Source organism: Macaca fascicularis, chromosome 5, assembly GCF_037993035.2.
Source record: "Macaca fascicularis isolate 582-1 chromosome 5, T2T-MFA8v1.1".
Taxonomy (NCBI): domain Eukaryota; kingdom Metazoa; phylum Chordata; class Mammalia; order Primates; family Cercopithecidae; genus Macaca; species Macaca fascicularis.
Genome location: NC_088379.1, coordinates 4,756,540 through 4,784,492, shown reverse-complemented (window position 1 = coordinate 4,784,492; position 27,953 = coordinate 4,756,540). Strand labels below are relative to the sequence as shown.

The 27,953-nt window shown below is 59.5% G+C and overlaps 1 protein-coding gene across 2 annotated transcripts in view; it reads left to right on the top strand.

The window, feature by feature from the left end:
• The first annotated feature begins 10,002 nt into the window (after positions 1-10,002).
• The window catches only part of HTRA3 (HtrA serine peptidase 3), a 38,042-nt gene continuing 20,091 nt past the window's right edge, over positions 10,003-27,953 (top strand). For both annotated transcript variants that reach the window (XM_005554383.5, XM_045392071.3), the window contains exons 1-3: positions 10,003-10,608; positions 22,687-22,786; positions 26,691-26,913. In XM_005554383.5, the coding sequence (XP_005554440.1) occupies positions 10,224-10,608; positions 22,687-22,786; positions 26,691-26,913 (708 nt within the window). In that variant the 5' untranslated portion in view covers positions 10,003-10,223. The remainder of the gene's footprint in view (positions 10,609-22,686; positions 22,787-26,690; positions 26,914-27,953) is intronic.

The window sequence follows — 27,953 nt, the reverse complement described above, 5'->3', positions numbered from 1 at the left end:
TGCCTGCCTCTGAACCGCTGCTACTTCCTGACGGGGATACACGGCAAGTGCACGTGGAGGAACCCTCACTCCACCCAGACTGAGGCCTGAGGGGCCATGTGCATGGACACCATCCTTCCAGTTGTTCCGTGGACAATCCCTCCATTCCCTGCGGGGAAACGCTCAGCTCACAGACACAGCCAAGCACCTGTTTCTGAAGGTTCTGAGTCTCCGGGTTCCCACCTTTCTTTGAAGTTGCGCTACATTTTCATTAGCTTCTCTCACCGAACACATGAGTACAAAGAGCCACGGCAGGAAATCCCCAGTTCCTAGACGTGGCCCTCCCTGCTTCACTGTGCAGTAGCAACCGCACCCCGATTTCTCCCCAGGGAATCAGGCGCCATTGCCCCAGCCTGTGGGAGCACCCTCTGGGCCCATTTGTTCAGCGGAATGAGGGCCCAATTGGCCAGGTGGCAGGCTCGTCTTCTGATTGCTGGGACCATTTCTGTGTCCCCTGTTGGAAGCACTCCTACCATGGGAACCAAGACTCCTGCCAGCAGAGCTTAAAGAAAATAAGGATTTAGCCTTCGCTGACAATGGCACCAGCCTTAGTCCGGCCACATGCCTCGTGGGGGAGGCCCAAGGGGCAGTGTGTGTCCAGAGCCAAGGCCTCCCCAGCCTGGGGGCAGCGATGCCTAACCTGGATATTGACAGGAGGAAGAATTATCCATGGAATGCAAGTGGAAAGGGCCCCGCAGGGCGAAGGCCTGCAGGCTGGAGAAGCCGGCGTGTCGCTGCAGGAGCCTGGGGAACCGGGGAGCCACAGCAGATGGAGAGGGGAGGCTCCAGAGCCCTCTACTCCACCTCCAGGGCCAGGCTGGCGGTCTTCAGCCCAGGCCTGCGGGCAGGGGTGGTGGGAAGCTGACGCCTTGGGGGTGATGTCACTGACCGCCAATGACGGTAGCAGGAGTGGAAGTGCTCAGTCTGCACAAAGACACCACAAGGTCTGCGCTGACCCAGAGACCCACAGATGGGGCTGGGGTGCAGCGGGGGCCCCTTTTGGGGCAGGGAATCCACCACGGCAGCATGGCTGAAGCTTCCTGCCAACTGCAGGAAAATTATAGGGACCCTTGCCACAGCTGGAGGGAGCACACCACAGTCCTGCAGGAACCAGGAACACACTCTTGTCCACCCTCCAGGGCTGCCCAGGGGCTCCTCCACAGCCACTGAGTGTCACCTCTTGAAGGGTTTGCCATCGTACATATCCCCACGGAGGTATTTAAGATTAAAGGAGCATTGCCTCTGCAAATTCAGATGCCACAAAAGTGCCCTCTGCCAACACAACCCTGGTGGGGCCACCGCCTCTCTTGACTCCAGCTTCTCCCCACCCCTGCCCTTGCCCCTCCACCTGTGCAGCCCCCAGCACCCCTGCCATGCTTGGCGTCACATCCAAACTCTTGCCAGGGCCTGCATCCTGGGCCTGACCCTGCTCTAGCCCGCCCACCCCCGCTTTCACCTCCCGCCGCTGCCCTACACTTGGCTAGAAGGAGTGATATGGGGCCTTCCCTCCGTCCTGGCCTGTCCCTGCCACCCCTATTCCCAGCAGTGGGATGTTCAGGACATGCAAGTGCTGGCAGGTGGCACGGTCAACGCCACCACCAGCACCCACAGCTGGACCTGGGAAGAGAATTCCACCCAAACCTGCGTCCAGTCCAGGGCAACAGGGCCCAGGGTCACGGGCACTCTGGCAGGAGTCCAGGGCCCCAGGGTCAGCCCCGCCCTTCTGCCGACCTGCTGTGACCCTGAGCGGGTGATCCCGACTCCTGGACCCTCAGCTCCCACCCTGCACAGGCTCCCACCAGCCCCTGCTGACCCGGGTCACTCGTCAGGTGTCATGCAGCTCACAGGACAGGCAGGACAGGCACCACCAGGAAGGTGCAGCCGTGGGGGAGGGGCAGGCAGAGCCCCCGCTCTCAGCCACGGTTGGAGGACATGGACTGCAGTCTGCAGCGGGATGCCTGCAGGGCGGTGGCCTCCCAGGGCAGAGGCGCTCTCAGGGCCCTGTGCTGGGTTCCCGGCAGGGTGGCCGCTCAGTTCTGCCCAGTGAGCCTGGATTGCGGCGTCGCTAGCCAGGGCGTCTCCGTGATGGCCGAGGTTGCAGGAAGGTGAGGGGATTTCCCAATTCCAAACGTCACCTCCGTCCCTCCTGTGCCAGGCTCCCAGCCTGACCTCTCACCTCAGGCTCTGGCTTAGGTCGGGGTCCCCCAGATGCAGACGAGAGCCTGACTTTGACCTTTGTGCTGCGGGGGTGGAGGGTTGTGTGGTGCTTAGGACGGCACTGAGCGGTTCACGGCTGGAGGGCACCGGTGTCTGCACCACACCCTGACACAGCCCAGGAAAAAGTGTGTGCGCACATGGGAGACAGACAGGCAGGTGAGAGATGGAGAGAGACACACACACAGACACAGAGACACACATTGCACAGAGACACAGAGACACACACAGAGAGACACAGAGACAGAGAGAGACACAGAGACAGAGAGAGACACAGAGACAGAGAGAAAACAGAGACAGAGACACAGAGAGACAGAGAAACAGAGAAACACACAGACACAGAGAGACACACAGAGACACAGAGAGACACACAGAGACACAGAGAGACACACAGAGACACAGAGACAGAGAGAGACACAGAGACACAGAGACAGAGAGAGACACAGAGACAGAGAGAACAGAGACAGAGAGAAAACAGAGACATAGAGACACACAGAGAGACAGAGAAACAGAGAGAGACACAGACAGAACAGAGACACAGAGAGACATAGACACACAGAGATACACAGAGACACAGAGAGACATAGACACACAGAGATACACAGAGACACAGAGACAGAGACACAGAGACAGAGACACAGAGACAGAGACACAGAGAGACATAGAGACGCAGAGACACACAGAGACACACAGAGACAGAGACACAGAGAGAGACAGAGACACACAGAGATACACAGAAACACAGAGAGACACACAGAGACACAGAGACACAGAGAGACACACAGAGACACAGAGACACAGAGAGACACACAGAGAGACAGAGACACAGAGAGACACACAGAGACACAGAGACACACAGAGACACAGAGACACAGAGAGACACACAGAGAGACAGAGACACAGAGAGACACACAGAGACACAGAGACACACAGAGACACAGAGACACAGAGAGACACACAGAGACACAGAGAGACACACAGAGAGACAGAGACACAGAGAGACACACAGAGAGACAGAGACACAGAGAGACACACAGAGAGACAGAGACACAGAGACGCAGAGAGACATAGAGACGCAGAGACACATAGAGACACAGAGAGACATACAGACGCAGAGACACATAGAGACGCAGAGAGAGACACAGACACACAGAGAGACATAGAGACGCAGAGAGAAACAGAGACACACAGAGATACACAGAGAGACAGAGACACAGAGAGACACACAGAGAGACAGAGACACAGAGAGACACACAGAGAGACAGAGACACAGAGAGACACACAGAGAGACAGAGACACAGAGAGACACACAGAGAGACAGAGACACAGAGAGACACACAGAGAGACAGAGAGACACAGAGACGCAGAGAGACATAGAGACACAGAGAGACATAGAGACGCAGAGACACATAGAGACACACAGAGAGACATAGAGACACAGAGAGACATAGAGACACAGAGAGAGACAGAGACACACAGAGAGACAGAGACACAGAGAGAGACAGAGACACACAGAGAGACAGAGACACAGAGAGAGACAGAGACACACAGAGAGACAGAGACACAGAGAGACACACAGAGACACAGAGAGACATAGAGACACAGAGACAGAGAGAGACACAGAGACAGAGACATAAAGACATAGAGACACAGAGAGAAACAAAGACATGCAGAGAGACACAGAGAGACACAGAGAGACAGAGAGACAGAGAGACAGAGAGTGATTGGGGGATGGAAAGAGATGGGAGAGGTGGAGGGACAGAGACAAGCCAGAGCGGTAAAGCGGATGTCATAGGACATGAGCGTTTGGGGACCCTGGGGAAGGCGTATGGCATTCTTTGTCACTCTCATGTGTCTATGACTCTATAATGATCTCAAATAAAAGTTCAGAACGCGCGGAAGGAGGCACACCCCAGAGGAGGGATGCGGGGCCAGGCTGGCCCAGCACAGAACAGGGAACGCTGCCCCAGTCGGGAGGAGCGGGAGGGCGGGGACAGCAGGGCCCTCCGCAGCAGGAGGCGGCAGGGTCGGGGTCGCTGCTCCTGGGTCTGGGGTTTCTTTCTGGGGTGGTGAGAATGTTTTAAAATTGATGGCAGTGATGGTGGCACATGTGTGGATGTACCAAACACTGCTGAATCTCATACTTTACAAGCATGAATTGTACAGTTCGTGAATTATCTCACAAAAAAGAAGTTGATATATGTATGGTACACAATCTATATATTATATACAATAATATATTTTATATTAAAATATTATATATTATATATTATTTTTATATATTTTATTTAAGACTTTTTCTTGCTGGACGTGTGAATAGGAAGAGGCACCACAGGAGATCCCAGTTCCCTGACAGGGTACACCCTGCCCCACTGCGCGTCCGCAGCCCCAGCCGCTTCCTCCCAGGAAGGAGGAGGCTTCGCCCCAGCAGGTAGAACAGCCCCTATTGCCCATTTGCTCAGCAGAATGGAGGCCCACATGGCCAGGTAGCATGGGGCAGGGTGTGCTGGAGACGGAGGCCCACATGGCCAGGTAGCATGTGACGGGGTGTGCTGGAAACCAGGGTCTGGAAAGGTGGAGCAGTTTCGGGTGATGCCAGAGCTGGGCGTGGGAGTTGGGGCCTGGGAGGGATGGAGGAGGAAGTCCTTGCAGCGGGGGTCCTGGGAACAGGGAGGCCGGATGCACCACTGTCCCCACCCGTGGAGTCTCTAGCACGAGGGTCGGGCTGACTCCCAGGGCTTAGGAGGGAGGGGGTCAGGTTGGGTCAGGGAAGAGACGACAGTGGGGGGAAGCTTGTGTGTGTTTCAGATAGAGACCGCTGTCCCTGGGTGTGAGCTGTGGAGCATTTCGCCTGAGGGTGTCTTAGAGGCGGTGGTACTTAGGTATGAGGGGTGGGGGGTCGCTTCACCTCTCAGAGCCTCTGCATTCTTCGCTAGGACATGGGAATGGTCACAGGATTCAACCACACCTGGGCAGGGAGCAGTGGGAACCGGCTCAGCACTCGCACTGTGGAGAGGGTGCCTGAGGAGCACCTGCTTCCCTGCAGGAGCCCCGAGGGTCACCTGAGGCCTCCTTGCCCTTCAGGATGGACGCCCCACCTTCACGGCCCTCTTCAGTCCCCCAGGCCCCTGGAGCCCTGTGGAGGCAGCTCAAGCATCCCAGCCCTATCCCACAGAGCGGATCCCAGTCGACCCCACAGAGCGGATCCCAGCCCTACCCACAGAGCGGATCCCAGCCCAACCCCACAGAGCGGATCCCAGCCCAACCCCACAGAGCGGATCCCAGCCCTACCCCACAGAGCGGATCCCAGCCCTACCCACAGAGCGGATCCCAGCCCAACCCCACAGAGCGGATCCCAGCCCAACCCCACAGAGCGGATCCCAGCCCTACCCCACAGAGCGGATCCCAGCCCTACCCCACAGAGCGGATCCCAGCCCAACCCCACAGAGCGGATCCCAGCCCTACCCCACAGAGCGGACCCCAGCCCAACCCCACAGAGCAGCGTCCTCCTTACTCACCCCGGACAGCTTCCCTATTCCTGACACCCAGGTGGACAGAGCCACAATTTAGGCCACTACCTCATCCCAGCTGCCACTGGAGGATGGAGGCCTCAGATGACCCCTGGCCAGTGGCCCCTCAGAAGGAGGACAGAGGCCGCGCAGCCTCCAGGACAGCAGCACCGTGGGTGGGCAGGTGGGGCTGGCGGTCCTGGGAGAGCCGCCTCCCTGGACAGGACATCGCTCCCAGGAGGCAGAGGCCACTGTGGTCCAGGGGGTTCACATTCAACCCCTCCTGGCAGGGCTGGGTGGAGTCGGGGTGATTTCCAAGAAGAGTTCAGGCTCCAGACAGCCACAGGAGGAGCGCCATGTGAAAAAGGAAAAGAGGACCCTTGCCCAGCTGCGTGACCCTGATTCATCTTTTCATTTCATCAGTCAGGGCGGGTTCCAGGCCCTCGAAGCCATCTCCCAGCTCCTTCCCCCTCCTCCCAGCCTTCCTCCTGTGAGCCTCCACGTCACTTCTGTACAAGATGAGTCCCTTTGCCTGGGTTCAAATCCAATGCTGCAGCTCACTCACTGTGATCTTGGACACAGCGATGAGCTATTGGGCCTCCCTGTGCCTTGCTTTCTTTATCTGTGCAATGGGCATGGCAATAGTAAGACCTGCTTCAGAGGGTGTGGTAAGGGCTAGACACCTGCACAGTCCCTAGTCCGCAGTACATCGCAGAGGCTCAGTCAATGTGACCTACTAGGGTCAGTTAGCCTGGTTGTCTCAGCCACCCACTTTCCCTTTGTGGGCCTCAGTTTTTCCTTCCATAAAATGGGTATGGAACAGCAGTGTGGTTCTGGGGGAAGAACATACACTTTGCGGTCAGATCCAACTTCTCCTAAGCCTGGATCCATCACCTAAAGGCTGAGGGGCCTTGGGCAAGTCATTTAAACTCCCCTAGCTCGGCTTTCTGTACCCGTGGAATGGCTGTAACCGGCATTCCCCTTGAGGGGTTGTTCCCAGAGCTTACAGAAGCACCCAAGGAGGGCAGAGCTGATGTCAGTGCTGGGAGGTGCAGAAAGGGTGGCCCATGTCACAACCTACGCCCACCCCCCACCCATCTGCCTGAGGAGAGCCCACCCTCTGAGTCACCCACTCACAAGTCCACCGCGTCTTATCACAGCTGACGATAGTCTCTGAGGTCTCTGGAGTGGTGTAAGTGATGACCTCATCTGACACGAAGCCTGGACTTGGGCAGGGGTCAAGCCAAAGGGCCGAGCCTGCCCACAGCTTGGAGGGCTCCCCTGCAGACCCAGGATGGGCACTGCTGTCCAGCTCTGGGCAGAGATGGGGGGATGGGATGGGGCCATGGGGTCCTGGCATGGGACAAGAGTCCCCCGGAGAGAGGCAGACCCTGGCCCAGCCCAGGCCCAGCATGGAGGGAGTGAATTCCATTCCACTGAGGATAAGCAACATCTCATCGTATGCTTGTTTGTAAAGAACTGTCAAAATTTCGGGCAGGGTGACAAGGGGGAGTAAGTAGAAATGAATAAAGGAGGGATGTACGTAAATTAAACAAGCTTCCTGGCATTGTTGAAGAATGAGCTGAGATAACACAGGCCGGAGGGTCTGCCTCGCGCCCGCACACGTTGGCCTGGCGGAGCCTGAATCTGGAGCTCTGGGCTGCCGACAGAGGCAGTCCCATACCGGGAAGCCAGAGACTCAGAGGAACCTCCCGGGTGGGTCCCAGGCCCTTGGGGAATCCTACCCTACTCCTGGGCCCTAAGTCAGGTGCTCAGGGTTAGGGGGCTGGAAGGCCCTGACGTTTGCTGAGGGAGAGGCAGTGCAGGGCGGGAGCAGCAGGGGGCGCGGCTCTCCTAAGGACAGTGCTGGACTCTGGCCAAGCTCCAGGCAGCCACTGTGAGCCCCTGCCCATTTCAAGGAAGAACAAAGGCGACCCCAGGGAACTGCATTCCAGCTGCAGAGCAGAGAAGGGTCTTTTCACTCTGGGCCTCAGTTTCCCTCTCCGTACAAGGGGACTAAATCCCCACTGCAAGGAGATCAAGGTGGTGACCGTTGGGGGCAGCATGGTCTCCAGGGAGAAGCAAGGACTTGACCTAAGGACAGGTCCAGATCTGAGGCCCACCTGCCAGAAGCTCTGACCTTCTACTCCCCCGGCCTGTTCTAAGGATCCTAACGCCCACCTCTCAGGGGCCTCCTGAAGACTGAGGCAAGTGTGTGCAGAGCACCCCAGCAGCCTCAGGGCCTACACATCAGCAGCTGTGGCTCCTTGGAAACTGTGGCAGGCTGTGCAAACTCTGACCTGCTACAGCAGCCAGTCCTGGACCCTCTCTGAGACTCAGTTTCCCCATCTGTGGATGAAAAGCTTAGGGGAAATGAGCTCTCGGGCCCTTCCCAGGGACTTAGTTTTCTGTGCCCTGGAGGATCCAGGGATGGAAAAGTGTTGATCTTCAGGGCCAGGTGTCTGCAGGAAAGCACAGGTCCCCCGAAAAGTCAGCTCTGGGTCACAGTACCCCACCAAGGCTTACTCGGGGGGCAGGCATCCCGGGCACGTGAAAAATTCTCCTTGCCCCTTAGGCAAGCCCACCTTGCAGAGACATGGACCAAGAGCCCTGGCCAAGGTTGAGGGAGGTTCAACCCGGCCCTGAGGTCCCCAGCCCCTAGCATTCTGGGCCATTCCAAGAAATGGCCTGAAATTCTCCACATCTTCAAAGCAAAATGCACTTCAGGTGTGCAGAGGAAGAAATGCAGGTGCTACTGCCCGTTGTCAAAGGGACTTTTAGGAGGAGAAGCCCCAGGTCCCTTCTCTCCCCATCTCCTGTGACCCTTCAAACTCTCGCTCTCTCTGGGTCCTATGGAGGCTCACACTTGGGGCCCCGCCTCCTCCCACCTTGTACTCCCCAGACACCCTGTCTGATGGGGCCACTCCCTGCCCGACGACTCGGCAGTACTCAGTCCTTCAAGGACCCAGGGCCCTGAGGGATCAGGCCCCTCCACCTTCCCATTCCGGGAGGCCCTTTAACCTCCAGCTCCCCCTCCCTCTGGACCAGAGGTGCCCCTCCCCATTCTTAACTTGGGTGTCTGTGAAACTGGATGGAAAAGTTATCCCAACAGCTCCAACTGAAGTCCAGCATTCATTCCTTCGGGGGTGCAGCTGACCCCAGCCAGCAGGGCCTGTGGCTCCATGGCCAGTAGAAGCTGAGTGTTTTCACCCCCATGTCACCACCCACACCGAAGGTGTCTCCAGTGGCAGCCCTCTGCCCTGGGGTGCTACGAAATGTCCACTGGTATCAGACGACAGACCAGAACCTGTAATTAACACGCTGATAAAGAAGCCCATACATAGGCCACACTGTCATGAATTGTTTCATGTATTTTGATAACTGTGTTTTGATAGAACTGTTCCCCTTTGCGACTCCGTGGTCTTTGTTTTATGCATTTAAATGTACTTGACGACATCTTTCTGAGAAGGACTCCCAGGCTTCGCCATGCAGCCCAGGGGACTAGGGACTTACAAAGTGTGAAGATCGCAGCTCCAGGCTGTGCACGCGGGGTTGTCTCCTGCTACCCGGACCTGCTTTTGCTTGGGAGCCTCTACCCAGGTCACCGCCAGGTCCCCCTTCCCATCCCGCTGCTGCACATCCAGATCCTCTCCAGGTTTGACATTCACCTCCAAGGGGGGATTCTGCCCTCTCCCCCGACTCTGCAGCCTTCACGCCATCAGCTGACGCACTGTCACCAGACTCTGACCCTCGTGCTGGGTCTGAAGGGTCCCTGCAGAGAATGCAGGAGCAATGATGAGAATGGAAACAGCTTCCCATTCCCTGGACAGCCAGGACTCGGGAACGCTGCTCAGGCCTGGCCTCTGTGATTCTTCCAGCGACCCTATGAGCTTGAGAAAAGCTGTCAATTCCCCTTTCCTGGAGGAGGAAACTGAGGCACAGAGGAGACTGGACCCGGACAGACCCCTCTAGAGCGGGGAAAACGCATCCCCCAAGGTTTACTGGGATAGGCTGGGCCTGGGGGTCCCCACCAGAAAGGACCCCTGCGTGTGTGTAGCCTCGGGTTTTCCCGACCAGGCAGACCAGAGTCCCAAGGCCTGCTGGGTGGGTTCAGGCCCGGAAGGCCAGGCGGGGCCCTGTCGGGGCCTGGGCGGGGCTGGCGGAGAGGCGGGGCCGCCCCTTCCAGCCAGGGCGGGCTGGGCGGTCGCCTTTAAAGGCGCCGGCCCGCTGCCCGCGGACCGTCAGGCTGGAGGGAGCCGAAGTCCCTGCTCTCCCCGCGCCCTGGGGATGCCCCTGCTGTCCCGACTGCCCGCTAGCCTGAGCCACCCGCGCATGTGACCGCGCGCCCACCCCAGTCCCATCCGTAGGCGCCTGGCCCCGCAGCGGCCTCGTTGTCCCCACCGACCCCCGCCGGCCCCCGCCCGGTTTCCCGCGCTGCCACCCGCCGCCGGCCTGGCCGCCATGCAGGCGCGAGCGCTGCTCCTGGCCGCGTTGGCCGCTTTGGCGCTGGCCCGGGAGCCCCCCGCGGCGCCGTGTCCCGCGCGCTGCGACGTGTCGCGGTGTCCCAGCCCCCGCTGCCCCGGCGGCTACGTGCCCGACCTCTGCAACTGCTGCCTGGTGTGCGCCGCCAGCGAGGGCGAGCCCTGCGGCAGCCCCCTGGACTCGCCTTGTGGGGAGAGCCTGGAGTGCGTGCGCGGCCTGTGCCGCTGCCGCTGGACGCACGCCGTGTGTGGCACCGACGGGCACACCTATGCCAACGTGTGCGCGCTGCAGGCGGCCAGCCGCCGCGCACTGCAGCTCTCCGGGACGCCCGTGCGCCAGCTGCAGAAGGGCGCCTGCCCGCTGGGTAAGCGCTCTGGGGCCGGGGAGGAAGTGAAGCTTCTTTCTCTTGGGGAAACTAAGGCCGGGAGTTAGGGCCGAGCTCGAGGTCGTCTTTCCCTGGGCACCACCGGGTGGCCTTTCAGAAATCATCCCACCAGCCGTCTGGTCTTTCAGATGAAGAAACTGAGGCCCAGAAAGGTAAACCGCTGTCCCCAAGGTCACAGAATTAGTCAAAAGGGAAACCCGGTGGTCTCCTGGCCACCCGAGGGGCCTCATCTAGGACTGTTTCCAGCTCTGGTCTCTTCAGAACTGATGTCTCGTGCCCATTCCCCTGGTCCTCGGACCCCTGCTCTGTCTGGGTATTGGATGAAGGACACTCTTTTCTGCCCTAAATCTCCAGCCCTGGTGCCCTCTTGGGTGATGCCTTCTTTCCTTGCGACTGTGGTGGAGTGCATGTCTCCACAGGACTGTGTGGGAAGGGTCGGGCTGCAGGTCCCTGAACTGCTTGGGGCGCCCCAGGAAGAGGCTGCCTGGGGGAGAGAACGGCGGGGTCAGACCCTAGAACAGCCTCCCCTGAGGCAGTCGGCTCTGAGTTGCATCTCACTGTGCAGGTGGACTCTGTGCGTGGAGGAAAATGCTGGAAAACCTGCTGTACCTTTTTCCCTGTTTGGGGTGCTTCTTAGGAAGGCAGGCTCTGCTGTGGCCGGACAGGGGCTCACTGAAGACCAGCACTGGGCCCCAGGTTCATGGTTAGGAGTCAGGGCCCTGCGTGCCATCAGCTTGCAGGTGGCAGGGAGAGATGCAATAGCCACCAGAACAGGCTCCGTGGAGCCTCAGGAGCACCATGGGGAGCACCAACTGCCAGGGCACCTGGGAAGCCTGCAGAGGGCTTCCTAATTTTTCTGTGGTCCTCTGAATACAATTCCAAGTGTTTTCATGGTCTAAAAAGGTTGGGAATCTAAGCGCTCCATTCCTGTAGTGGAGACTCACAGGCTCAATCTATCAGAGGTTCTGAGAAAACCTGCAGTGTTCTCAATTGATAAAACCCAGGAGTTCCCCCAGAGAATTTCAACAGAGAGCTCCTCTTTTCTGGCAGAACACACATGTCCTCCTCCCAGCACACTGGGGTTCCTGGGAGCCCCGTGTGGGAAGCGTCACTCGGGATTAGCTAGGATTATGTAGAAGAGTCACCGCAGGGTTTGGCAGGGAGTCCTGGTCCGTCTTGTGCTGGTACAACACACCTGAGACTGGACAGTTTCTACAGGACAGAGGTGTATTTCTCACAGCTCTGGAGGCTGGGACGTTCAGGACCAAGGTGCAGCAGGCTCGGTTGTCTGGTGAGGGCTGCACTCTGCAGAAGGGAGGAAGCCGCATCTTCACACAGCAGAAGTGCAGGCAGGGACAAAGCGCGATGCTGCCTGTAGCCTCTTTTATACGGAGCTTCAGCCCAGGCTGGAAAGGAGGAACCCTCGTGACCTCATCACCTCCTAACTCCCCACCTTTTCATACCATCACATGATGAGCAACACCTCTGTTTTGGAGGGAACACGTTCAAACCATCATGGGGGTGAAGGTGATGAGGTCTGGCTTGTGTTGAGACTGCCCAGGAAGCTGAGGGGTGCGAGTGTGGGGCTGCGGGGTCTCCGAGACGTTGTCACTGACTCAACACCTGCTGCACCGTCACGGTGGCTCATCAGATTGGGGCTTGGTGCTGGGGTGCCTTTCCTGGGTCTGCCCATTGCAGCCCAGCTGTGTGGATGGGGGCCGCCTCCCCACCCTGCTCCCCACTGTGGAAGGCACTATGAGAATAGGGCTGCAGGGTGCAGGGCTGGCAGGGAGCTGGAGGCAGCCTGGATGTTCCGAGACACTCACTGAGTCCTGGAGTCCATGTCGTGAGGCGCCTTCTCCGTGTGCCTGGCTGGCCCCAGGCTGGCGACAGGGCACAGCCATGTAGCAGACCCTGTTGGTGCCCTCAAGCCTCACAGACCATCAAGGGGACAGAGGGAGGGTGCGGGGAGGAAAATAGTCTGATCCCCACAGACAGGTGCATGGGGAGCTCAGAAGGCCAGGAGACGGCCACGAGCGTGGGGTCACGGGCTGAGGCCTCAGTGCTCCGGGATCTGCGGTCCCAGCGCACCTCTTCCCGATGAGGTGACCTTAGACTACTTACTCACCCTGAGTTTCCTCAGATGAGAAGCGGGGGTGACAGCAGCACCTGCAGGAGAGCTGCTGCCGGGCACGAAGGCACACGCCCCTTGCCTGATGGGCGACCCCAGACCGCGCTATTTCACATGTTGTTATCACTGTGGTGACTGACCCGAATCTGTCTCACCCGGCAAGGTGAGGAGAGGCTCTCCAGAGGAGGCGCTTCTGTGCCAAGCTGGGGAGGAGGAGTGGGAGCTGCCCAGGGAAGGATGGGGAGGACGGGAGGGCATGGGCAAGGCAGAGATCTGCACAGGACCTGAGAGCCCTGTCACCACCAGAGCCCATGGAGCCAGGGAGGTGGTGGGGAGCCAGGGCCCAATGGGGAGGGGAGGCAGAGCGTGCAGGCGGGAGGCTGCTGGCCATCTCCAGGGCGCCGCTCACACTGTGGACGGTGTGCAGCCCTGCCTTTGTAGCCTGGTGCACGGGGACCTTGGACGCCCAGCTTTCGGCGGGGTGACACGCAGAGTCCACTCCCTGTGGAGGCCTTAGGTGCCCGGCCTCTCCCCAGTCCTGCCTCATTTCCCACGGCAAGCCTGGTCCTTTCCCAGGCAGCGCAGATGTGTTGCCGGAGGCCAAGGAGGGTGAGGGACTGCTCTGAGGTCACATGGTCAGGAAGTGACCCGGCGGGGCCTGGTCTGGGTCTAGCTGGCTTTGAAGGCTATGCTCTGTGGGGCTTTTCCTCTGCAGGGGTGTCAGGGCCCCAAGACTGGGAGTCGGGTCAGGCCTGGGCCCCCGGCTCCATCAGGCTCAGCCTCCACGGAGTGTTCCAGCAGCGTAGCCAGGCTTCCGCCCTCCTGGCCAGAAGTTGCTGGGTGCCGGCCACACTTAGTGGTGTGCCAGGCGCTGCCGGGCATTTCTGGGAGGAAGTCTTGCCTGGTGAGGGCAGCCTCCTGTGGGCTGAGGTTCCTTGTGCTCTCCTCTCCCCTCCCCGTGTCAGCTCCTTCACTTTCTTTCACCCTCTATAGGCAGGAGGGTCTCCTTGGTCCCTTCTCACCACGCCCCTCCCCGTGAGCTCAGCTGCCATTAAGTCCTCCCCAGGTGCTGGGCCTTTGGGCGCTATCTCCAGCCCTCAGGTGTCTCCTGAGCTAGAGTTGTGTGGAGATACCTGTGGAGCAGCCTCGGGCTCCACTCTCCCAGCCCCACTGAGAGGAGCACCAGGATGTTCAGTGGGGAGCCTCGATCCCCTCCGTCCCTCCACCCCTCATTCCCCTCTGCTCCTCACTCCCCTCCGCCCCTCACTCTCTTCCGCCCCCACTCCCCTCCACCCCTCACTCCCCTCCGCCTCTCACTCCCCTCCGCCCCTCACTCCCCTCCACCCCTCATTCCCCTGTGCCCCAGGAGTCCTCTCAGCTCACCCACAAAATGTCTCCTGGGGTGCTCTGACTTCCCCCCACCATCCTCCCTTCCATCACTTCTCACACAGCAGCCAGGATCACCTTGGTCAATCTGTCCTGCCCGTCACCTGCAGGCTTCCCCGCAAGGCACTTCAACACTTACCTTGACTCACAGGGCCTTGCGCCTGCCACCTGGCCCACACCACCCTCGGTGCCGTCTCCCACTGTCTCCTGGTCCCCTGTGCTCCAGCCTCACTGGTCTTTTTCCTGCCTCGGGGCCTTTGCACGCACAGTGCCCACTACCCGGAGTTTCCTTCCCTTGCCTTCGTGTAGTGGGTTCTCCTGGATGTCTCACCGCCCCTAAGCCGCCTGCCCTGGCCACTGTGCCCCATCGTCCTTCATTGCCTGGTGAGCACACCCAGGGTCTCCGGTGGGCCCTGCACACAGCTGTGACTGTCGGTCAGCTTCTCTGCGTGATCTCCATCTCCTCCAGGCTCAGAGCCTCACAGGGCAGGGGCCTGGGCCGGTGTGTGGCCTCTGTAGATGACATGAAATGTGACAAGGACCCATGTGATGTGTGAATCTCCTATAACCTTCGGGGTCCTTCTTGCGTACCTTCAGTGACGGAGGATCACCACTCCTCAGGGGAACCCTTGCATCTTCTCAGGTCCACGTTAAGGCAGCTCAGTTGCACGGAGCGGATAAATGTCCAGCCACGGGGTGGTAAAAGCGGGGATAAATGCGTTTCTGAGGGCCTGTGTGGAGAAGGGTTGCCCTTTGCGCATAACCAGCGCTCTGAGGCCATGCAGCTCTCCTCTGGCTGCAGACGAACAGGCCTTGGAGCCAGCCTTGCGCTCAGAATGTAGAGCCCCGGGGCAGTTTACAAGGTGGCATTTAATCATCGGCTTTTATTGTGCAACCCCAAGCAGGTTCTGACGGCATCTCCCGGTTGTATTTATTGAAGAACTTGGGTTGACTTTTGACTTGTAATCCTCTTAGCAGCTTCCTGGGGCTGCACATGCATTGGAGTTCAGCATCTGGGACCACTCAGGCAAGATGACACCTCCCCTCCTGCCCCGCCCACTCCCGCTGGGGCGGCAGGGCCGAGCCACAGCATCTGGCCGCACTGGAGGACTTGGAACTGCCGGCAGAGCTGCTTGGCCAAGAGCCTTTGCCAAGGCCGCCAGGAGCCAGGAGTCCAGCCGGACTGGAGCTGAGACCAGGGCGCTGTGCAGCTGCCCTTCCTGCCAGGGCTTGGCCTAGCAAATGCACCCTCACCCCATCTGCCAGCCTGCAGTCTTCCCCCAGCAGGCCACTGCCCTCCCATGAAGCCCCACACAGTGGCCTGAGGGGACTTGGCGAGACCCCGGACCTTCCCTGCTGAAAGCTGGGTCGTGACTCCCACGGCCTCAGGACTAAGCATAGTCTCCTGGCGGGTTCACAGGCTTGGTGCCCCCAACCACTGCCTCCTGCCCACATCACCACAGCCACAGATCCCTGTGAAACCCCCATCCTGCATTGTGAGGGACCAATGGCAATGCCTGGAGCCCAGAAGAGGACGAAACCACCTTCAGAATGGACAGAGGGCTAGGTCAGGAGGGCTTTCTGGAGGTGGTGGCATCCAGTTGTAGGAGGCGGGTACAAGGGGGCCTGTGCCTCCCACAGGCTCACCAGGGCCTGCCAGGTGGTCTGAATGCCCTCCACCCAGGCTTGCTTTGAGGGAGGGAGGTCACCAGGTTTTACAAGGGTCAAGGGTGTGACCCTGGGCTGTGTTCCAGGCCCACAAAGCCTTCAACACATCACTGGGGTATTGATATCCTGGTTCTGTATGAGAAAGGGTTCAGGGAGCTATAGGAAGCTGCCCTCGGTCACTCAGGTAGGGATGGACGGATCTGCCCTGAGCCCAGGTCCCCTGGTTCCCCAACCAATGCTCCGAATACCAGGCAGGCTCCTAGTACCTTGGGGAAGTGAGGCCTTACTTAGTTTTGATGAGGGTGTTTGTGGACTAGTGGATGAGACAGGGTTTAAAATCACAGACCCTTGTCCTTTGTGCAGCCAAGACATGGCGAGGACACGTCCATATGTTCCCCAAGCTGAAAGCCAGGTCTAGTGCAGGGGCAGCAGGTGGCTCCTGGAATTGTGCAGTGTACAGCCTGCCCAACTGTGTGCGTTACCCTGCTCCAGCACATAACGGGCAGAGTGCCAGGACTGGGACCCAGTTTTGTCCCTCATGTCTGGCTGCTCAGGGTGGAGTCCCAGCTCTACCCCAGAAGTCTCTGAAGCTCTTTGCACCTCAGTTTCTTCATCTGTGAAATGGATCACAGTGGGGCCCTCCTCACTGGTCACTGGACAAACGAGATGATGGACTGAGTGTGCTTTGCATGGGGCCGGGCTCATAGAAGTTGATGTGAAGAAAGGATGGCAGGTGGACGTGTCTTACAGAAGTGGAGTTTGTGAGAGTGAGGGAGAGGGGTCGAGGAAGGGAAGGAGCTGGAAGGCGGTGTTTGTGGAGGTGCTGTCGTGTGCTGGCCCTGCCGGAGGGAGTTTCATTGGCCCCAGTCAAGGCAGGGAGGGCTTCCTGTAAGAGGAGGGCCAGGGGCTGTCTTCCTTGCCTTCAGTGGCATGGATGCTCAGAGGCCTGCCTGACCCATGGCACTGTGCACAAGGACCAGCCTTCCTGGTAAATCACAGGCAGGCTGGCGGCAACGCCTCCTCCTCCAAGGGGCTGGCTGCGGCCCAGCTGGGTGTGGAGTTTCACAGCCAGAGGAGCCAGGCTGGCCCCACATTGAGGATGGGTCTAGGTTGAGCTCCCCTGGGGCTGGACAGGCTGTCACATTTGCCAAGGGCCAGCACGGAGCAGGGGAAGCGCCAAGGTCAGGGCCTGGCTGTGCACCTTGGGCAGGTCCCATGATCTCTCTAAGCCTTGTTTCCTTGCCTGTAAAATGGACTCAGTTCCTGTCTTGCAGAATTGCTGCAAGAATTCAATGAGATCACAAACTTCGGAGCCCAGCCTGATGTCCCGTGCCCAGATCGGGTCCCGCCTGCGAGGTGTGGCCCGTGGAGGGGGAGGCAGCGGGTTGCTCTGGGCCTGGACTGCAGCCCTCGTCCCTCCTGCGTTCCACATGGACACGTCCCTGGGCTTGAGGGTGGCAGACAGCAGCATCCACCCCATAGGGAACCACAGCTGGCCCTGAGGCTTGTGGGGGCACAGTTCACTTGGGGACATGGCTAGGGGTGGGGGGTGCACAGTTCACTAGGGGACAGGCAAATTTTCCAGAGGAGGAAAAACACAGGAAGCTGTCCTGGGAACTAATTAGACCCAGGAGGCAGCCCCTTGTGGTGGGCGGGGCTGGGGGCTGTCGAGCGGGCCCCTGGAATGGCTCCTCTGTCTCTGAAGAGCATTCATTCACTCCCTTATTCGCTTCCTGCCCACTGCTGCGGGCCAGGTCCAGCCCAGGTGCAGGGGTGCAGGCCACAGGCGCACCCCCAAGGGACCAGCTTTGGGAAGGGTACGAGGTGCTGTTGGGCCCAGAAGGAGAGGTGGATCACCGCACTTGCAGAGTCAGGGCAGGCTCCCCAGAGGAGGCGCTGCTGGCCTGGGCCCTGAGGAATGACAGGAAGGGCATATTCCTGGCGGAGGGAACCACATGTGCAAAGGCACAGTGACACTTAGGAGCCCGTGTGTGCAGGAACTAGAGCCGAGGTCCACAGGGGAGAGTGGCAGCACGTGAGGCTGCAGATGTCAATGGGACCAGGACACCCCAGGCCTTGAATGCCCTGCTAAGATGTTGCCTTCTGGTCTGTAGACCATGGTCACTGTTATGGACAGATGGTCACAGCCTGGGACCCATGGCTATCCACTTATGGCTTGTCCATCCCCAGCTCACAGCTGACCACTGGGTGACAGAGGGGTCTGCTAATTGCACAGGGCAATAAAAGAAAGGGCAGGGACCTTAAAGATGGAGGAACAGAACTGAGTGTTGGTCCCAGCTCTGCACATTATGTGCTAGAGGGACTGATGCATACAGTTGGGCAGGTTGTGCACTGCACAACTGCAGGGAAGCTGGCCACTCTGATATTTGTCAATAAGGGCCTGGAGTTACGCAGTGCACGTACCATGCAGCAGCACAAGGTAACCCCGAGGGGTATCTCGGCCTCAGTGTCGCCATCTGCTCCATGGCAGTTATGACTGTCCAGAGCCAGCACATGGTCCTCCCTCAGGGTCGGCCATAGTCCCCCAGGACTCCTCAGAGCTCCGTCAGGCAGGGCTGTTGGAGCTGGAGCCCTGGCACCCTGCTTGTCTCCCCTGCGCCCTGCTGTGCCCCTTCCTCTCCTGGGAGGTGACACCAGACACCTAGCCTTGAGCCTTGATTGCTTCGCTCTGTGTCAGGGTTTTCCCGACTGAAACTTCCGGGGCCTTTAGATTCCAGTTTATTGAGGGAAAAAAAAAAAAGGCTGACGGCTGAATCTGGTTGAGACTGACTGTTGACTTCAGAACTTTGGCTCGAGGATGGGGTGGGGGTGGAGGTTGTCAAAAAACCCCAAATAAACAGAGTCTGCTTCCCAGCCATGGGGCCCACGGTTTTCCTGTGGAAAGAGGCAGTGGGAACCGCGTCCTCCTTTCCCCTGATTCATGGCTGATTCATCTGCGTGTTGGGAGGAGGAGCTGGAGCACAGAGGCCCCTGCCCCCACCCCACCACCCACCGAGGTCCGCTTAAAGGGACAGGGCCTGGTGGGGCCCTGCAGGGGTGCCCCAGCCTCTGGGGTTGCCCAGACCCTGAAATCCACCAGACCTGGGCCAGCGCCAGGCCTGCCCTCCCTCAGTGAATGATCTTCGCCTCTCAACCAACCTCAGTCTCCTGGGCCATAAAATGGGCCAGTGCTGCTGCTGTTGTGAGGCTGCTGGGAGACTTGGTTAATCAGCTGACCCACATTCTTTCTTCAGGGTGCTGTTTGCAGACCTACTGTGTGCTGGCTCAGAGAGCATCAAGAAGGGCACCCTTGAACTTCTCTCCCTTCTCTCTGTCTTCCTCCCCTCCTCTCTCCGTCCCTCCTCCCCGCTCCATCCCTTCCTTCTGAAATGTCTCACCTTGTGTTGGTTACCACTGGGGTGTGGAGGCGAACAGGACAGTCTCTGTCCCAAAGGAGCCTGGGGTGTGGGGTGGGCACATGCGGGCTTCTCTTTGGAGACTCTGTGGGAAATGGGCCACCTCCCAGCCCAGGCCCACGGCCCTTCTGTCTCAGGCCTTGCTCTCCCGCCCTGTTTTATTTTCTCTTTGAAAAATGAAACAAAGTCACTCTAACTTCACCCCAACCCCAAATAACCACCATGTAGTAGAATTCTGATGTTTCCTGCAAGGCTTTTACTTAATGAGTATTTTACAGAGGGTTTAGCAACAAATCTCCCCTCTAAAATCTAGTGGCACCTATTTTAAGTAACCTGTGGGAGACCACACTGGGGAGAAAGTCCTTCCAGTGGAGACTGCAGTGCCGTGCAGATCTTCAGGTTGCTGGGTCAGAGTTCAGGGGCCCAGCAGCCCAGGGGCTTGAGGGGGTCCAGGGGCTCAGCTTTGGCCCCAGCTCTGCAGCCCCCCGTGGTGAGACCTGGGCCAGGTCAAGCAGGGGATGGACAGGTTGGGGCCCAGAGAACTTTCTGGCCCTGGGTGTTGGAGTGTCTGAGTCCAGGATGGAGACACACAGGAAGGCAGGCTTTTCTAATCACCCGTGGGAGGAGAGGCGCTGGCATTCCTCATTCTGCTGTGCTCACACTGGGCCCAGGTCCCTGTCTGCCGTGGCTGCCTGCACAGGCAATGTGGGCTCAGCCTATGGCTTTCCATGTGCTGTGCCCCTGCCCGTGGGCTCTTCCAGGCCTGGGTCAGGGCACCTCTGCACTCACCCACTCCATGCCGGGCTCCCCTCTGCCTCATCCCTGGTGATGCTGTGCTGTCACTGGTCAGTTGCTGACTTGACCCTCGCCCCCAGCTGAACCACTGTGTCTCCAGCAGCCGTCACGGGTGAGCACATGGAAGACACCCTGCACGCACGGATTGAATAAGGCTGTGAGCAGGGGCAGATTCGGTCCAGCTGGGGCTGCTGGGGGGCTGCCTAGAGGAGGCAGGATTAGGGCCGGGCCCAGGACAGGCCAGAGCATCTTGGTAGGGAGAGCAGAGAGAGGTCGTGCAGGTGGAGGTGTAGAGAAGTGGGTGATGAGCAGAAACTTGAGTAGGCAGCCCAACAAAGGCCACGTGGTGGGAGAGGCGATACGGTCCCGACTGGGAGCTGTGCCCATGCCCTGGTGCTTCTTCTCAGGTGAGGCACATGGGGCGCCAGCCTCAGGCCCCAGGGCACGCAGGGGAGCAGCAGACCCGCTGAGTCTTCCCTGGTGGAGGGAGGAGGGCCTGGGCCTGGGGGTTGCCCTGGGGTCCCTCTGGGTCATGGGAATTGCTGGTCTGAGGGCATCTTGTGAGAGCTCTGAAGCAGCTCCGAACCTCACCAGGGCAGCAGGCTTTGTGGCTGGTGCCCTTCCTCTCTACTTGGGGGCTAGGAAATGAACTCAAGTTCCCAGGGGCAGGGAGGAGGAGCGGACAGGCCTGGGCTGCTTTCTCGGGCTGCACGGCAGCTTCACCTCACCAAGGCAGCCGCCCGCTTTGTAGGTGTGGAGCAGGGCAGCACATCCCTCATGGAAGCAAACGTGGGCACAGAGAGCCCTGGGCCCACAGCAGGCCCTGCCCCTGGGGTGCTTGTTAACGTGACCTCTGAACCTGAGACCCCACTCTGCCGCAGTAGTTTGATCTATGAGGAGCCTCGCGGTGGCCGGCGTCTCCCAGCCAGGCTCTAGCCACCCCAGACAGGCGGCCTTTGATTCCGGCTGACTGAAGTGGACGAGCGCTGGTGTGGCTGGTGCCTGCGGGCCGGCTGAGAGGCAGACATCGGAAGTCTGGGAGACCCAACACCAGAGCTCGAGCCAACCCCCCAGGTCCCAGCTCAGGCTAAAGGGCTCTTGAGGGCCTTGGGGAGCCACAAGGCAGAGGTGGGGGCACCCAGGGAAAGGAGCTCTGCGGCCTGCATTCAGATCCTGGTTCTCCCCTCTCAGTCACGTGTCCGTGGGCAGAGCAGTTCTTCTTATGGAGCCTCAGTGTCCCCACCTTTAAAATAGAAGCAAAATTTCCTCCCCCGGCCGCCCCCGGAGAGTTGGGGAAATGAATTGGGATGTGCCTGGGGATTGCGTTTGCCCCGTGATGATTCCTGGAGCATGGACCACGGCCTGGGTCCTGCCCCGACAGTGGCATCCAGCAGCATGGACTGCAGCCCGGGCCCTGCCCCCACAGTGGCACCCACCACGGTACCTTCGTGCCTTTGGATAATCCAGAAAACCAGATTTTCCCTTGGTCCCCATGCTCCGCCGCTTCCCAGTGATCAAGAGGAACGTGGGCTGCAAAGCTGGACATTATGGACTGAGCCCTCTTTGCTCCCCATCGCCAAGATGGCTGGGTGGCTGGGTACCGGGTGGGTGGGTAGCCCCCCGGCAGGGACTCAAAGTTTGCAGTCCTCCATACTCAGTCCCCATAGATGTGGTAGGAGGGCATCTTCAGTCCCATTTTCCAGATAAGAAGTTGAGGCCCAGAAAATCTAAGTGATTTGTCTGAGGCCACACAGCTAGAAAGCAGACAGGCCCAGCCAAACCCCTAGTGTGTGCAGCCTCCAGCCCAGTCTCATTCCGGGGCCCGGGAACCACAAGCGAGGCTGAGCAGTGTGCGTTCCAGATGGTGGGAACCAGAGAGATCCTGGCACAGGCCCATGCAGGGAACCCTGAGGTCTGTGGGCCCCGTGCCACCGCATGCCTCAGGCCTGTGGTCCTGGCAGCCACAGCCCCCACTCCTGACGGCAGCAGGAATCTGAGCCCGGGAAGGGCCCAGAGAAGTTCGTGAACCATCTGGCCAGTCGGGCTGGGGTGTGGCCAAGTTAGACAGCGATGTAGGGCCCTGTGGACTCAGAAATTGGCAGCCCTTTTGGCCCAGAGGGGCCACGCTGTGTCCGGGCCCGGGTAGCTCATAAAGGTCACCCAGGGGTCTTCCACTACACCCCCGCCTGCACACTGCTGTAGCCCCGAGGCTCGGAGGGACCGGCTGGAGCCCATGAGGAGAGGGCCCGTTCTCTCCTGTAAGGGTATTGGTGCAGCATGAGGGAACAGACAAGGCCCAGGGGGACTGACCCGAGATCCGGCCCCAGCCTCACTCCCGTGTGGCCCAGGATAATGTCCTAACCTCTCTCTGAGCCTCCTGGCCAGCCTGGCAGGGTCCAGTGAGAGGGCTGAGGAAGCCCAGAACGTGGAAGCCTTTTTAACCATTCTCGGGGTACGCGAGCGCCCTTCCCAAATGCCTGGTGTCACTGCACTGCTGTGGGGTAGGGGGTCCCCAACGGGCTCAGTGTGGGCTGAGGCTGGCTGGGAACCGGGACAGGGGTCTCAGGAAGAGCCTCCTCCTCCTGCCCCCTGGGCATAGGCCTCTGGGAGCTGGCGGTATCAGGGTCTCACTGACACACCTGGCCCTTCCCGCCAGCGCAGGTCTCCGCCAGCTGAGCAGCCCACGCTACAAATTCAACTTCATCGCTGACGTGGTGGAGAAGATCGCACCAGCCGTGGTCCACATAGAGCTCTTCCTGAGGTGGGTGGAGACCCCTCGCCCCTCTCTGCCTCCCGGTGTCCCCCGGCATGCCGGCCAGCTACTGGGGCCCAAACCAGGCTTGAAACTGGAGTGTCCTGGGGTTAGGCTGACCTCAGTCACATCTCCCAGCTGCCTGTGTGCCCCTGGGGAGAGTGACTCCACATCTGCTGGAGCTGTAGGCACCAAGAAGGTGCACAGCTGTGGGTCTTTGTCCCTTCATGCTGCCACCCATGCTACTGGGTTCCTGCAATGTGTTGGTCTTCCTGAGGGGCCGCGCAATAAAGCAGACACAGAACCCAATGGAGGAGATGCCGGGAGGCAGCAGGTGTGTGTGCAAGGAGCAGACGCATGGCAGGCAGAGAGCAGGGCTCGGGGCAGTGGGAACCGGGGGCTCGGGAGGCCTCCCAAGCTGAGCCTGAAGTAGGCACCCCGGGAGCTGGGCCAGTGGCGCAGGGCAGTGGGGGCAGCTCCGCAAGCTCGGAGGCCCGTGTGGCCAGAGCAGGGAGGAACGAGGGCTGGGTGAGTGAACGCACGAATCAGTGCACGGATGAGTGAGGGAGGAATGAGTGAGTGAGGAAGTGGCAGAATGAATGAATGAGGGAGGGAATGAGTGAATGTACAAGGGATGAGTAAAAGAATGAATGAATGAGTGGAGTTGGTCAACAGGGAAGCAGGATGTCCCAGCCCCGTAGAGGAGGCGGTGTGTACCGTGTGGCCTCACCCCCTCTCCTTGCAGATGCACAGGCAAAGCCTCCTCCCCTTCTTCCCGCAGTGCCTGCCCTGGTCCCTGCCACCATCCCCCACCTCCCCCATCACAGGGACCCTCTGAGCTGCTTTGGGGGAGCCTTGCCCTCGGAACCTGCCACTGTGCAAACTGCCCAATGTCTGATCGCTCACACAGAACCCTGAGTGCTCGTCCCAGATTGACTTATATCCCGTGGAAGCAGATGAATGACTCTTCTGAGGTTTAGAGTGTCTCTTCCACCCACCTTTCCCAGCCCTTTGGCCCGTGGGTGTGGACAGAGCTGGCAAACAGCCCGATGAGGAGGCCCCGGAACCGAGCCTCATTCCACCCTGATAGGGATCAGACGGCGGGTCCAGGCGGACAAGGAGCTGGCAATGAGCAGTCAGCAGAGGCCGCCAGCCAGGGCTCCAGGAACTTGCTTGTTTTCACCGCACTTTCCCTGAGGCCTTCAGCCTCCCCGTGACAAGGCTCCACTGCCCTAGGCCCGCCCCTGGGCACTAAGAATCTGGTGGCTCATCGGGAGATCCCAGGAGCGATTCCTGCTCCAGAACAGCCTCCCTGCTGGCTGACTCGGCCTTGTCCTGTCCAAGCCCCTGTCGCTTGGCGTCACTGCCCCTCTGCCCTCCCCATCTCGGGCTCTTCAGCATAGGCTGTGCTCCTTGAATGGGGGTGCAAGAGCACATGACGGGCACACAGCACCTCAGCGTCACATCCTCCACACCTGCTGGGAGCGCCCTGGGCTGTGGGCTATGTGCTGTGTAGCCTGTTTCTCAGAACAACCCTGGGGGCACCACCCATGCAGAACCCATAGCCCTGGTTGCCACCCTGTCCAGTACCCCATGCTGATGGGCCTCTCACTGCCCCCTTGGCAGCACACTGACCCCTCACTGCCCTTCCCTCGGGCCCCGGGCCCTGAGACGTGTCATTGAGGAAATTATAACTGGATGCGCTTAAGTGGCACTTTGCTGGCCTTCCAGGAGGTAGGGATGGGGGCAGCATCTTTGTGGAAGGCCCCGGGTACCAGGCTCTGAACCAGCTAATTACTGACTCAAGCCCTGCTGGGAAGCTGCTTCCACCCTCAGAGCCTCCAGCGGCTGATGCCCTGAGTGGGCGGGTGAGACCCAGCAGACAAGATGAGACAGATGCTCGTCAGGCACAGGCCTCCCAGCTGTGACCCCTGACCTGAGGTCTGGATGTGGGCATTTTCTGCAGACCCTGCAGGTGCCAGGCCCTGGGAGGCACCCTGGGGCTTCCACAGGCCAAACAGGTACAGTTCCTACTCTGGGGCACACACGGAGTGGGCGTGGCAGAAGCTGGCTGCGGATGTGAGTGGGCAGATGCTGGGGTCACCATGCAGGGTGGCTGAGCAGCCAGATGCCCAGGCTGCCTGGGGCAGACCCCTGCTATGCCCTTTGCCCGCCCGCCTGACCTAGGCAAGTAGTTCAGCGTCTTGGGACTCAGTTTTCCCACTGTGAAGACCTGAGAGTTAGGGACGATGGTAGTGGCTGCCATAACCAAGTACCACAGACTTCATGGCTTAAAATGACAGAGATGTTTGCTCCTATGGTTCTGGAGGCCAGAGGTCCTAATCAAGGTGTCGAGGTCCTAATCAAGCCAGGCTGCTTTCTTCTGGGGGATGTGGGGAGAGTGTCTCAGCCTCCTCTACTGGCTCTAGTGTTTTCCGCAGTCCTCGGTACACCTCGGCCCTTAGACCCCTCTCTCTGCTCTCTGTCTCCATCATCTCATGGCCTACCCCTCTGTGAGTCTGGACTCCCCTCCTCTAAAGACACCGAGGACCCACCGTGATGTCACCATAACTTCATGACACCTGCAAAGACCCTGTTTCCAAATAAAGTCACATTCACAGGTCTATGGGGTTAGGACTTGGCCGTATCTCTTGACAGGGACACAGCTCACCACAGCACCACCCTTGTAGGGTGCCTGTGAGCATTCGATGGCCTGCCTGCCTCAGTGGGAGTGCAGGGCGGCATTTGCTGCCATCCCTGGTCCTGTGGGTCACAGCGAAGCTCCTGTCCTTTGCAGAGACATTCCCTGCATGCCTGCGTGTGTCGAACGCTCCGGTCCCTCCATGCTTTGTGTGTCACACGTGGCTTCGGGCCCTGAGGGGCCCATTTTCCTCGCTTATCTCTGCTAAGCAGCCTCAGGGAGTGAGTACCTGCTCTGGGCCAGGCCCCTCGCTGGGGTCGCGAAGGCTCCCACCCTGGAGAAGGTCTCAGGCTGTGTCTGGCATTCAGCCTCCTACCCTGCTGGACGTGGGGCTGTGGCTTCTACTCAGACAGCTCTGGTGAGAACTGGGGACCGTTGCCCATCGGCAAACATCCGTGCAGACCCAGGCCAGCTCCACCCCATTCACAGAGAGCAGGGCCCAGGCTGGCCTAATCTGTTCCAGTGCACCCCTGCCCTCGGGGTGTCTAGGGCTCCGGTCCTGCATCTGCCGGCTGCCAGCACTGCCACATTTGGGGCTTTGGGCAGCTAGCCTGGTAGTGGGGGTGGAGGGAGGTGGGAATAAGCCTTTCCCAGCCCTCCCAGCGCTCACCCCCTCTGGATGATCAGGAATCTGCCCCAGCCTCTGGGGAGCCTCCGTTCCTGGGTATTTGCTAGAGCCCCGGAGGATGCTGTGTGCGCAGTGGAGCTTCTCCCCTAGGGCCAATTATTGTCCTGTCTGTTGAGAGGCGTTTAAGAGCCCAGGCATCACCTGGGAGGTGTTGTTGTCCCATTTCCCATGTGTAGAGACCGAGGCTCAGAGAGCCTCACCGACCTGCCCACGGCCAGGCAGATAATAAGTGGGGCCTGGACTTGGGATTAGCATCCTGGTCTGCCTGGCTCCGTGCTCCGTAGTCAGCATGGCGAATGCAAGCTGGGAGTCATCTGACACGTCTCGGGCAGCCCGTCTCATCTCAGCAAATTGCAGCCGGAGGTGATCATCATCACCTCTTTATGGCTGTGACCGTGTGCAGGCGCCAGGGACTCGACCAGGTCACACGGCCAGGATTCAAATGGAGGCTTGAGGGACTCCAGACCTGTGTTCTGTCAGGCGCACACTGGCTCTGCTCCTCGCTGACCAGCCCCGCCGCTGCACCCAACTCTCCCGCGTCCTAGCCCCACCCTAAACGCCTGCCTGTGTCTCCCTGGCTGCAGACACCCGCTGTTTGGCCGCAACGTGCCCCTGTCCAGCGGCTCTGGCTTCATCATGTCAGAGGCCGGCCTGATCATCACCAATGCCCACGTGGTGTCCAGCAACAACGCTGCCTCGGGCAGGCAGCAGCTCAAGGTGCAGCTACAGAATGGGGACTCCTATGAGGCCACCATCAAAGACATCGACAAGAAGTCGGACATCGCCACCATCAAGATCCATCCCAAGGTGTGTGGGCGTGGATGGAGGGGCACAAGCACCTGGGGCTGGGCATGGCGGCCTCTTCCCAGATGCCGGACCCCAGAGGCGAGCTAGCCTCACCTTCCATCGGTCAGTGGGAGGAACCCGGGCCCAGGGAGGACTGGCACCTGGCCCAGGGTCACGGCTCAGAAAAGACCTGGAGCCCAGGTCTTTGGACTCCTTGCCCTGTGCTCCCCGAGCCACTAGATGCAGGACAGAGCCAGGAAGCGTGCGGCCCACAGTGGGTGGGCTGTGGTCCCGTATCACACCCCATGGAGGTGCTTCACTTTCCTACCTGGGCCCACTACTGGGGATGCACCTGCCCCGTGGGATGGCGTCTGGGTGTGGGCGTGGAGGCCAGTGGGCTGCCGTAGGGAACACTTGGGACAGGGGCCCCATCCCTCCACCTTCACATCTGTACCTCCCACCAGCTGACCCACCAGAGGCCTGCACTGAGGCCCCCAGAATCCTCTTGTTCCTCCACTAGCTGTTTCCGGAAGGCCTGCTCTCAGCCAGGCGCTGACTGCACTCCTCTAATTCTCACCCCAGGCCTGGGAGGAAAGGGCCTGTACGAGTCCATTTTCACACTGCTATAAAGAACTTCCTGAGACTGGGTCATTTATGAAGAGAAGTGGCTTCGTTGACTCACAGTTCTGTAGGTTGTACAGGAAGCATGACCGGGAGGCCTCAGGAGACTTACAATCATGACGGAAGGCAAAGAGGAAGCAGGCATGTCTTCTCATGGCAGAGCTGGAGAGAGAGAGAGAGTAAAGGGAGATGTGTCACACACTTTTAAACCATCAGATCTCACTACTACGAGAACAGCATGGGAGAAGTCTGCCCCCATAATCCCATCACCTCCCACCAGGCCCCTCCCCCAACACGTGGGGATTACAATTTCACATATTTGGGTGGAGACACAGAGCCAAGCCATATCACGGCCCTCATTATCTTGGGATTTCAGATGGGGAAACTGAGGCTTGGAAGTTAGGTAACTCGCCCAAGATCGCAGTGCACTGGAGCAGGGC